Source organism: Chironomus tepperi, unplaced genomic scaffold, assembly GCF_022539635.2.
Source record: "Chironomus tepperi strain 1889 unplaced genomic scaffold, CSIRO-AGI_Ctep_v1 contig_124, whole genome shotgun sequence".
NCBI lineage: Eukaryota > Metazoa > Arthropoda > Insecta > Diptera > Chironomidae > Chironomus > Chironomus tepperi.
Window position 1 is genome coordinate 123,355 of NW_027226246.1, and position 12,444 is coordinate 135,798.

The window sequence follows — 12,444 nt, forward strand, 5'->3', positions numbered from 1 at the left end:
AATTTATTACCCAAAAATTTTCCTACTTTACAACATCAATTTATTTATTTGTATATAGTCTTCCTGTTCGTGGCAATTCGACATTTTCATTGATTTTGAAAAAAAAATATACATTTATTAGTTAGATTTTTTAATGGAGTGGGTGTGTGGTGGAGGTAGGGGTAGGGGTGAGAGGTGAGGGGGAAGGTGGATTTTTGTTAATGACTATTGAATCGTCATTACTGCCTGAAATTAAAGGTTATTAATAATTTTCTAAATTTTGAAGGAACTACCAGAATACAGAAACTTAAAAATTTTGAATCAGAACCGACAAGTTCCGATTTTTCTAAATTTTCTGAACTAAATTCTGAATCACAAATCAGCTAATCTTATCTGACTCTAAGCCAGAATAATTAAGCTAGATTTTTGATCGATTATTCAGAAAAAAGTGGCAAACCACACTCATAAGCAAAATGCGTCCTTAAACCTCCTAAAACACCTCATTGCACCTTCACCCAAACTCCTAAAACTCTTCCATTTCCCTTCAAATTATTCAAGAAACCAAATCAATATGTATTTGAACTTACATGCATAGTTGTGAACTGTGAAGAACTCACATAAATCGATACGGAAAATCAACCGAAAAACGCATTAATCAAGTCTTTATTTTCTCTAGCTTTGTTTTGGTTTGGTTTTCAGAGGGAAAAAAAATATATTTCGAGTTCATCGACGAGAATTTTTTGTTAGCTGAACGAATGAAAATATCTGATTTTGACAATTTGAATTAGAATTTCAGGGAAAATAGAGAATGAATGGATGAGGAAGTTGAAGTTTGTGGGTTTATTGGAGGAGTTGTTGAGTGAATTAGGCGCTTTGGGGTTTTGGGGGTTTTGAAGTTTGGTAAAAATTCAGGATTTAGAGATTTTAGGTAAATTTATGGATTTTTTGAATTATTGCGCGATTTTTCATCTCAAACTTCTCAATAAATCATTAAAATCTCATCAATTCTGACTATAAATTCGACCATATGCAACCCCCACAGTCAAGACCAACTCATCACCACCCAATTCATCAACAATCACCCAAAGTGAATCCATAAATCCACAATCAAAGCTCAAATCCATCAACAAACACACAAAAAAATTATTCGATGAATGATCAAAGTCACACAGTTAAAGCCACTTGACCTCCCAAAAAAAATATATATTCAAGCAGCACTCTTTATTGATGATGTGAAGTATGTCATTAATTTTTTCCCCAAGAAATGAAGGAACCACATAGAATTTCGTCTATAATTTTTCTTATTTTTTTTTTCTATTTATTGTGTTTATTATTCGAAGTGAGATGAAGTAATTAATCAATTAGTCATCGTCATTTGGCCACGAGAAACATCATTTTTTATTATTTTTGGTGAAAATCAAAACGCAAATATAGAATGAAAAAAAAAGCTGTTGATGTCTGTCAGAAGGGGGAAATTGAAATTTTATCGTGATTTTGTTTAATTGTGAGGTTGAAAAGGAATGAGATTGGGAAAATTTGGGGAATTTCTCAAAATTTTCCTTAATTTTTAAAGTTTTTAAAAATCTTATTAAAATTTTCCTAGAAATTTCAATTTTTTTTTTATTTTCTTGAAAATCTTAAACTTTTTGATTTTCTTCAAAATTTCAAATTTCTCGATTTTCTTCAAAATTTCAATATTTTTCAAATATCTTGAATTTCTTCAAAATTTCAATTTCTTGATTTTTTTCCAAATTCAAAATTTTTCATTTTCTTAAATTTTCAAATTTTTTGAATTTCTACAAAATTTCAAACTTATTGTTATTCTTCAAAATTTCAAATTTTTTGTTATTCTTCAAAATTTCAATTTTTTTAATTTTCTTCAAAATTTCAAATTTTTTAATTTTCTTCAAAATTTCAAGTTTTTTGATTTTGTTCAAAATTTTAAATTTCTTGATTTTCTTCAAAATTTCAAATTTTCATAAAATTTTCAAGTTTTTAACTTTAATATAATTTTATTAATTTTTCACAATTTAGTAAAACTCCTGACACAATTCAGACCATTTCAGCACATTTTCCTTTTTAAATTTTCCTCACAGCCTAATTCTCTTCCTCCTTCCAACTTTCATTTTCATTCCGATGTTTCACGACAAGTATTGTTTTGTCATCAAAAACCCGCCACGTGCTTTTCTTCCCAGCAAAACAATCAAAATAAAAATAAAAAAAATTCTCTCAAATCTCAAAGAAAATTTTCTTTTTCGACTTTTTCCCTCTGATTCTGCGCATTTTCTTAAATGTTTCATTTCAACAATTTTTCTTTTCTTGTTTGTTGAAAAAAGTTTCTGTTTTTTTTCCTATTCACAGTTTCAGAATGTTGCAAGTTTCAGTCTAACGCGAGTTGACGGCGGAAGAACATCAAAAACGATTTTTTTGCTCGCAAAATTTTCTGAAAAAATAAAAATTACGAAAATATTTTAAATCTCAAAAAGATTGTGAATGAAGTGGATTTTTACTTATTTTGTTTTATATTTTTGAGGAAATTGTTTTGAGAGATTTCATATTTTTTGTGAAGAGTTTTGTTCTTGTGCTTGAAATTATTATGTAAAGTTGGAAATGATTAACAGGAAATTTTTTTTGGAAATGAAGTTGAAGGATGAGATTGTTTCAAAAAAAAAGTTGTGAATTTTTTATAAGAAGACTTGAAAAGATTATTTATTTTTTGGCAAAAAAATGTGAAGTGTTGAGGAATAACAAGTTCATTAGGTTAAATTCGTGTTAATAAATTTTGGAAATATAGATCAAGTTATGACATTAATTGAGATGTATGCAATTTTGTATATATTTTTGCTAATATAAATCTGGAAAAATCCGAAGAAAACTGAATTTTGATAAATTTTTAAAAATTGTGAAACAAAATTTTAAAACCTATTTGAAAAATTTGAATTATATATACATTTGTATTAATCAGTACAAATTTAAAAGAACACTTCTAGCAATTTCTAGTCTTTCTAATTTTTCAACACTTAAAACTTAACTTTAGAAGAAATTTGAATTTTTAAAATTATTTACTAGTTTTAAATTCAAATCGTGCTAAACAAGATTTGTATTAATAAATTAAATTTTCAAATCAGTTTGTACACAAAATAACACAAATTCGTCAGTTTAGTGTTTTCTCTTATACTGTGATATAATTCTATCATTGCTATAATTGTAGCCGATAACAGCCGTCATTGTACATTTTACTATGCGATGTCCTAACAATCATGTTGTGCTGTTCGGGCTATTTTTATGCTACGACTTTCGGATATTGTCTTTTAAACACCTTTAGTACTAAAATGTACTTGCTTACTTATTTTATTACCAATCTACTGAATCTACTGATAAAGTTGTTAGCTTAATTGCTATAGTGACCAGATCTTTAGAAAGATAGTTGTAAACAAAGTTGTAGTCAAGTTGAATTCATATAGACTAGCTTATAGCTAATTTAAAATCCAGAATCAGACACTATATTCAAAAAATCAGACCAATAATTTTTTTGATTTCTTTAAATAAATAAAATGTTTTTTGTGCATATAAAAATTGCAAAAAAAAACGCAATTTTTAAGATTTTTTGATTTTAAAAAATAGCAAAAATCACGATTCTTAGCTATAATGTATGACTCATTCTTACAACTACCTTCTTAATGATCTAGTTACTAAGGTAATAAAAACTGTAATTTCACTGAAATTAAATTTATTAAATTGATTCACTTTACTTCCTTTCAAGTGGTCTGTCCATTAAATTAATTACTAAATGCTGCTAATTTTCCTTTCAATCAACAAAAACCCCACAAAAAATTCTTTTCTATTTATTTAAATTAGAAATTTTCCAACCAATCATCACAATTTCAAATTTAAATCTGAATTCTCAAAAAATATTCGCAAAAAACACAAAAACCAAAGAAAAAGACTTCAAACTAATTCAGTAAAGAGAAGCAAAAGGTCTGAGTTGATGGATTATTAAGTGTTGATAAATTTTTGAATGCGGTTTATCTTCTCATTTTCTATTCTATTTATTTCTCCTCATTCATTTAATCTTTTTCATTTTTTGTTTGTTTTGAGAAATGAAAATTTGCTCGTGAAAATATAAATTTACTGTCAGTAAAAGTAAGAAGTTTTTAAAGATCGCCGCCTTCCCCACACGCATCTCATCATCGTCATACAAATTAATCGACTTAATATGTTTCACATTTTTTCGTCTGTGAATTGAACATAAACTTTGTAAAAAAAGGGTTATTAATTCACACAAGAAGAAGAATACATTTGGGACACAGCAAGCAAGTTTCGGTGTGAAATACAAATTACTGATGGTATTAAATAAACTGCCATACTCGTTAATTTGTTATTGTCATTTGGCCTCTGCATGAATCTCCTTTTAATTTCTCATCTCGTTTACATCTCAGCCTCATATCCGATATGTATAAACTCATCAAGGGGAAATAAATAACATTTTTCTGAGAATACTTTTTGAGATGATGATGATAAACTTTTTTTAATAGACAGCAATATTTGAGACGCATTTTTTTATAAGTGGACGAATTTTTCAAGTATTGGCATGTCCGTCCAATGCCTTGTTGTCCAATGAAAGCAAAAATGTATGAGAGTAAATATTGATTTATTTTAAATGTCCTCAAAAATTTGTGTGAGGTAAAAAATGATTGACAGGTTGAATATTTACCTGTCGGCTAGGATATTTTGATTGCGGAGACACATCAATACAGTTATTTTTTTAAAGAATGAAAGCAGGATGCTTTAGAATAGATTAAATAAAGATACTTTTTAAAGATACAATACTGTTGCTAATTTCGATTTTTTATATTATTTGTCGTAATGACTAGCTTGGTTGACTGTATGAAGAGGTTTTCGATCTCTTGACTCCGATGGATTCTCAAGATTGTGACACTTCCAGTTCCAATTTATGTTGATCTTGAAAATTCATAGTTAACTGTACAGAAATACTTAACATTCAAAGAGCATGCTATCAAGAATTTGATCTACTTAAATATACTAGCTAAGCATGTTCACGAGCGTGCTCTCAGCTTACTCTGCTCATAAGAACATCATCCTTGCATGCTAGGGGACATATTTTATTGCAGAATCTAATGATTCTAATTTGAAGACTTATTCTTTATAAAATACTAAAATTTTCTATCTAATTGCATAGTTGTTAGGAAGATTTGGTCCAAAGGAAGGTCTAGACGAATTTTAGTTATATTTCTTTATTCTAGAAAGTTTAACTAGATTTGTGTGAATCGTGACTTTACAAATTGAGACCAATTTCAATGCTTTGTTACAAATTCTTAGTTATCCTTAGCAGTCATATCATCCAAGTGGCAATATTATAGGAATTTAACATTAAAATTGCAACTTGAACGTCACATGGCAACACTTTGATTGTATCGATCATGCTATTTTCAATTAATTTTCAACTTTTTATGAATTTTAAAAAATTAGGGTTCGGAAAAATACTAACTGAATATATACAGTTACTAACATGTAGATAATATTCAGAATATATTCAGTTATCTACAGTTTACTAACTGTAGATAAATTTTTTGAATACAAAAATTCCGTTAATTTCAAATTGAATATTTCTGGGCATTTCTGAACTTGGCACTATTGGGGTTCTTTTTTACTATTTTGAGTCTTAATATTGAAAGAACTAATTAAAATACGTTAGGAACTAGCAAAAAAGTGCAGAAATTAATTGAAATTCTGTAAAAAATATGTTCAGTCCTGGGCTTGAACCCGCATCTCCAAAACGAAAATGTTTGAAATTTGTCAAAAATTCCAATATTTGTATGGAGTTTTCGATTTGTTAAAAAATCGGGATATTTTGGGGCTTTGTCGGGACACAGCAGCAAGGGTGAAACGTACAGCAGTGTCCCGGCAAAAAGACAGCAGATGGCTGCCCTAAGTCATAAAAGAAGATCCTGAAGAAGGAAATTTACGCATTTCAATTTAAACGGTCATTTTAAATTCAAAAAATATATTCAGTTAGTTATCTACAGTTAGTAAATTGTAGATAACTGAATATAAGTGTAGATAACTGTAGATAACTGAATATGGCCGAACCCTATAAAAAATTATTCAAAATTCAAAATTCAATACTCACGACTGTTCAAATAAATCTCATTCTTCCAAACTCAAAAATCCTTCAAAATCAACGGTAATTGATCAAATCAAATTTAATTAACTCTAATCAATTAACTTCATTTCCCAAAAGAATTATCCTAAATCAAAATTCCCAAATCACCCAACAAAACTCAATCATCAATTCATTTCCCATAGGAAGAAGTGCTAACTCTAAAAGAAATTATGAATCAACTGTGAAAATTTCGTTTTTATGAGAAAAGTGATGTGAAAAAAAAAATTGAATAAACTCTCAAGTGCTAAATGAGTTAAAAATGCTTTGATGATCATCACATAGATATTGTGCGTGTGAGAATCTCGTCGGCGAGGAAGAAAAATTTGTCAACGTATCGAATGTGTTTATAGAAGTGAAAAAAAGAAGAAGAAGAGATGAAAAATTGGGAGCACTTACAAATCATCATAAGAATTATGTAGCTGTGAAAATATTAACAGAAATAAAATTTATTTTAGTTTAATCATTTGATGAGACATTTATTTTGTTTTGTTCCTCAATATATCATTTGAATTCGTAAATACAAGAAGCTGGTCGTTGACGCACAAAGACGGAAATTTATTTTTTTCGCGATTTTTAATGATGATGTTGATGAGTCAGTGAATAAGAATTAAGATGCACAACTGCAAACGGATGGAAATTTACATTACTTTATTAGTAATTCTCCTTTGTGCTGTTCATGGTAGGTTCAACATTGAAAAATTATCTCACATTAATATTATTAAGTAATGAATATAACCACTTGAAATTTTATCCATTTCTGGTCCTGTTTTGGAAGCCCGAAAGTGTTTAAGAAAGGTCTCAAGAATTTCGTTTCTTTTTTTTTGTGTGTCTTGTGGCTGAAACATCAACAATAAGTAAATGTTAAAAATGGGGGATAAGAAAAAAGTATTGAAAAAGTTTTTGAGGCATAAAATAAGGAAAATTATTATTTTCTGGCAGTTTTTGAAGATGTTTTAAATAATTTGAAAGAAAAAAATTTATGAAAACAATTTTCAAAAACATGAAAATGTTCGAAAATCTTTGAAAATAAATTTATTAATTTTATAAAAAATTGAAACTTGTTTTGATGAAGAAAATATCGATAAATTTTATAAATTTGAATTTTTTTTAATAAATTGATTGAAATATGGGAAAAAATTAAGATAGTAAAATTAAGAATTAAAAGAAAAATTTGAAAAATATTTAAAAACTATAAAAGTATAATTTAAGTTTTTCAATTTGCAAGATTTCTACAAAAAAATTCAAAAATTGTGCACTTCTGGAAAGAAATTTTAAAAATTTGATTTGAAAATTTAAAAAAAAAAACGAGGTAAAAGCTTTTATTCAAAAATCCAAAAATTTGGTTTGAAAAATTTTAAAATTTGGTTTTAATAATTTAAAAATTTTGGTTTAAAAATTTTTAAAATTTGGTCTAAAAAGTTAAGACTTAAAAAGTTTTCAATTTTAATTTGAAAACCCGAATTCTTAATTTTAATTTGAAAATCTGAATTTTAAAAATTTTTCATTCAAGTTAAATCTGTATCGGTGGCTCAAAGGGAGGTCATAGTCCAATTTCAAGCATTTTTTTAAGTTTCAATTTTAAAACAATTTTTAAAAATTTGAAAATTTTAAATTAATTTTTGAAAATTTAAAAAAAAGTGTTCAGATGCACAATTTAAAAAAGTTTTTTTGAATTTTTCCAAAAAAACCTAAAAATATTTTTCAACTTTTTTCTTGAGTGTATTATAATTATGTTTGAAAAATCAAGCAATCCCCCTTACAAATCACAGCATTTACTTAAGTCCACAAAAACCAAAAGAAACTTCCAAAGAATTTCTCAGAATAATTTCACTCTTAAACTCAAGCCTCAAGTAACCTCCAAAGATTGATTATATAAATGCCCCGTACCGACCAAAAAACTGTCCTAAACCAACAAAAAAGCAATTGAGGAATGAGAAGCGATGGAATAAAAAAAAAGTCGAGAAAAAGTAAAACAAATGAAATGTTGTTTAAATATCTTGTAAAGAGGCTGAAAAATAAATTTAATTACAAACCAAACACATCCCTTTCCATTTCTGTCTTTCTACTTCGTCTCATTATGACGATGATGATGCGTGTGTGTGTGTGTGTGTTCATTACATATCAAAAAAAATTTGTTTAAAAAAGATCAAAAGAATAGAAATGGGTGGCATAAAAACATCATAAAAGTATCCCATTTCTGTTTGATCACAAGAATAAAAATTATGTTACATGACAAGAGGTGGGAATTGAGAGATTTGTTGTATTTTGATAGGGTTTTGTGGGGCTATTTAGGATTAATTAAGTCGGGTGTGGAGTCTGGGTGATGATACTTGATATGACAGGAGCGTAGTCAGATATGGCAAAGATTTGACAAGGGAATAGCCCGATATGAGAATATTGTAGCCAGTTATTACAAGGGTGTAACTAGATAGGTTCAGGTTGAAGTCAGATGCGGTCAATTTGTAGTCATATATGGCAAGGATGTAACCAGATTTGACAATTTTGAAGCCAGATTAAACAAAGTTGTAGCCAGATAAAGCTATGGCAATTTTATAGTTAGATACCGCCAGGTTGCAGCCGTATATGACAATATTGTAGTTAGAGATGACTGGGTTGTACCAAAATATTGGAAAAGTGAAGTCAGTTATGGCATAATTATAACTAGATGTGGCAAATTTGTAGCCATATATGACAGTGTTGATGCCAGATGCGGTAAGATTGTAGCCTGATATGGCAGGGTTGTAGCCAGATTAATATTGGCAAAAGACAGCCACTACAGAGCTTCCAGAATCCCTTTTCATCATTTTGAGGAGTTACCATCTGCTTGGTAGCACAACCGTGTCTTAGCGACTGTATTGTTTCGCTCAATTAGATCTGTCCAATTTTCAATATAAACCCATAATTCAGATTCAGTTCCCATACAACTTGACACTATACCCATCCTCGAAAACCACAAACTACTCCACCCTAGAATTCTTATTATTCATCCAACAAGGAGAAGAATAAAAAATCTAATTTCAGATTGTTTATAATAAAAAGTCTTCACATCCTCTGTGTTCACTCAATTTATGTCCAAATCTATAATTTTATTTGTTATTTTTTCATGTGCGATGCCGAACAATTATTTTCAGTTTCAACTGTGACCACAAATTCAATTATAGTCTAAATATTCATTTTTTGCCTTATTATGTTACTTAACGATGTTTAATTATCATTCGTGAAGCACTTCATGCGCAACATTGGGAACTTTTTTCAGGCACTTTAACTAGCTATTGAATTTGTTTTAAGTATGACTGTTAAGTGGGTGTCAATGGAACTGCTATGTCAGTCTATCCAAACTATTGAACTAGTTTTTTGAGCTGCGTCTCTTAACCCTCCACAATATTGCACCAAAAAAAGACATAGAAACTTGCCTCAACAAAATTGTATTGACACAGAGCAAACAAGTCTCAAAAAGGAAAGGTTTTTTTATTCTCTTTAATTTTTATACACAGGAATAGACAAGAAACAAGAGAAGAAAAAAAAAATTGAAAGAAATCAAATATTTTCATTTCAACTTGTTGAACCTTTAACGGCAATTATTTCATGTCCCTTGGGTTGAATTTTGTTAGGTTTTTTGTTCAACACAATTGATCTCGGGAGGATTAGGCTCCTTAATTGAATTCAAAGCGGTGCTTTATAAAGAGTTAAAGTGAATGGCAATGTATTTGAGATTAAGTGTTGAAGCGATGAAGTTTTAAGAGGAGGAACATGAGGCGGCGACTTTTTTTAAGTCAAAGATTGAAGCAATGACTTATTTTGAGTCAAAGCTTAAAACAATGACTGTTTTCAAGTCAAAGCCTAAAGCAATGACTTATTCAGATTCAAAATATAAAGCAATGACTAATTATAAATCAATTTTTAAAGCAATGACTTATTCAAATTCAATTTTTGAAGCAATGATTTATTCAGAGCAAAATGTTAAAGCAACGACTTAATCAGAATCAAAATTCGAAGTAATGTCTTATAAAGAGTCAAATTTCAAAGCAACAACTTATTAACTTTCAAATTTAAAAGCAATAATTTATTCAGAGTCAAATCTAAAAGCAACGATTCATTCAGAATCAAATTTTAAAGCAACGACTTTTTCCTAGTAAAAATTTAAAGCATAAATTCATTTTGTATCAAATATCAAGTCCTTTCTCAGAGTCAAAACTCAAAATTCAGTCACTTTCAACAGTCAATCTCTTCCCAAAATCATCCCAAGGTTCATGTTCCCTTAAACTCTATCCCAGATAAACATTGAAATAAAAACGAGAAAATGAGCCACTTGAATTGATAATTAAAATGAAGCCCCATGTCGATTATTTTTCAACATACTTAAGACACTTGAGACTTACTCGTCTCGTTGTTGTTGTCATTTCTTCTCCATCTCTCTTTCTTCATCTTCGTATTGAGTTAAGGACATGAAAAATGACAAGAAATTTTACGGTAGCACAAAGTGTAACTAAAAAAGAAAACGAAGATAAGCGATAAAGATGAATTAACAAACTTAACAAAACCTTACGTCAATTCAAATTAATATTATAAAAATATAGTAAAACTGCTGCCTTTATTATTTCATAATACCGTCGTAAGTGCAATGAATTGGAATGAAACAGAAAAAATCTAAAGACACGTCAAGTAACAACACAAATCAACAAGCTACTATCGTCAACCTCGACATGAACGAGAGACAAGATATAAGTAATCAAAATTTATTCATCTGTTAAATAAACATTTCATTTCAATTTCAATTTATGCTACTCTTGCAGAGATAGAGTGAATAAAAAAAAGAAGTGAATAAGAGGAATAAAAAAGGGAATAAAAATTGTGATAGAAGTTAAGTTGGTGGGGAATGTGGATGATTTTGAGCGCATTTTTGGTTTTTGTTGGTTTTGTAAGCATATTTAACTTACAATTTGATCTCAAATTGAACTTAAAGCAACAATTTGATCTCAAAATTGAACTTATAGCTGCAAATTTGATCCAAAATTGAACCTAAAGCAACAATTTAATCTCAAATTGAATTTAAAGCTGAAGTTTGATCTCAAATTTGAACTTAAAGCGACAATTTATTCTCAAATTGAACTTAAAGCTGCAAATTTGATCTCAAATTGAATCTAAAGCGACAATTTAATCTCAAATTGAACTTAAAGCTGCAAATTTGACCTCAAATTGAACTTAAATCTGCAAATTTGAACTCAAATTGAACTTAAAGCTGGAAATTTGATCTCAAATTGAACTTAAAGCTGCAAATTTGATCTCAACTTGAACTTAAAGCTGCAAATTTGATCTCAAATTGAACTTAAAGCTGCAAATTTGATCTCAAATTGAACCTAAAGCGACAATTTAATCTCGAATTGAACTTAAAGTGGCAAATTTGATCAAAAATTGAATTTAAAGCAACAATTTGCACTCAAAATTATTAAAACTCGTCAAACCGTCGACGGTCAACCATTCTTCCCTTAAAAACCAATCCAAATTTTATCTCAGTACATATTTTAATTCCTACAGCTTGTACAATTTTTTGTTTCTTATTCACTCGCTCAGCATTATTTCATTCCCTAACTCATTGATGGAATCCTTTGAAGCGATCATGAAATTTTAATGAGGTCAATTATACACATCTCCCTTCTCTCCTCCACTTCTATTGCCTCTCCTCCTTGCATTACATTACTTGACGATTCAACCACATAAAGAAATTTATTTTTTTCTACTTCACTTGCTTAAATATGTTCTTCATATGGTGGCTATCTCACATATAATATATTTATGTACACATACGTTTGTTTATTATCTCATTTCTCTGTTCTGTACTTCTCAAGTGTATTTTTTTCTTGTTTTCAATTGCCTTTTTATTCCTACCTTAAACTCCATCGTTGTTGTTTTGTTTTTGGCTCTCGCTTCTTTTTGAAGAACTCAAAACAAACAATTCTAAATACGCAATGATAATTAATTTCTCATCCCTAACTGAAATATCCTCTACGTGTGTGTTTATCTACCTTAATTTTTATCTTTCATTTGTTGTGTTTCAACCTTTGTGGTTAAACTTTTTCGAGTGCTGGTGGAATTTTTATGCACAGGTTTTGGCGTGAGGATTTTTTTGTGGTCTGCAATTTTTATGTGAGTTTTAGGGATGTGTTTGGAAGGATTTCGTTGATTTTTAGGATGAAGTTTGAGAAAATATGGATGGAAATCAGCAAATTTTTTATGTTTTTGGGTCAACTAGCCTTTTGTTGGTTGAATAAGCGATGAATCTA

General features: G+C 29.0%; 1 protein-coding gene across 3 annotated transcripts in view; it reads left to right on the forward strand.

Moving 5' to 3' along the window:
- LOC139087526 (roundabout homolog 2-like) overlaps positions 1 to 12,444 on the forward strand; it is a 79,483-nt gene that overhangs the window by 22,336 nt on the left and 44,703 nt on the right. The window contains exons 1-2 of one of the 3 annotated variants that reach the window (XM_070636359.1): positions 2,376 to 2,577; positions 6,307 to 6,842. The exons of 1 other annotated variant lie outside the window; for it this stretch is intronic. In XM_070636359.1, the coding sequence (XP_070492460.1) occupies positions 6,776 to 6,842 (67 nt within the window). In that variant the 5' untranslated portion in view covers positions 2,376 to 2,577; positions 6,307 to 6,775. Of the gene's footprint in view, positions 1 to 2,375; positions 2,578 to 6,298; positions 6,843 to 12,444 lie in introns of those variants that run through there. One more of the 3 variants, XM_070636360.1, reaches the window with a different exon arrangement.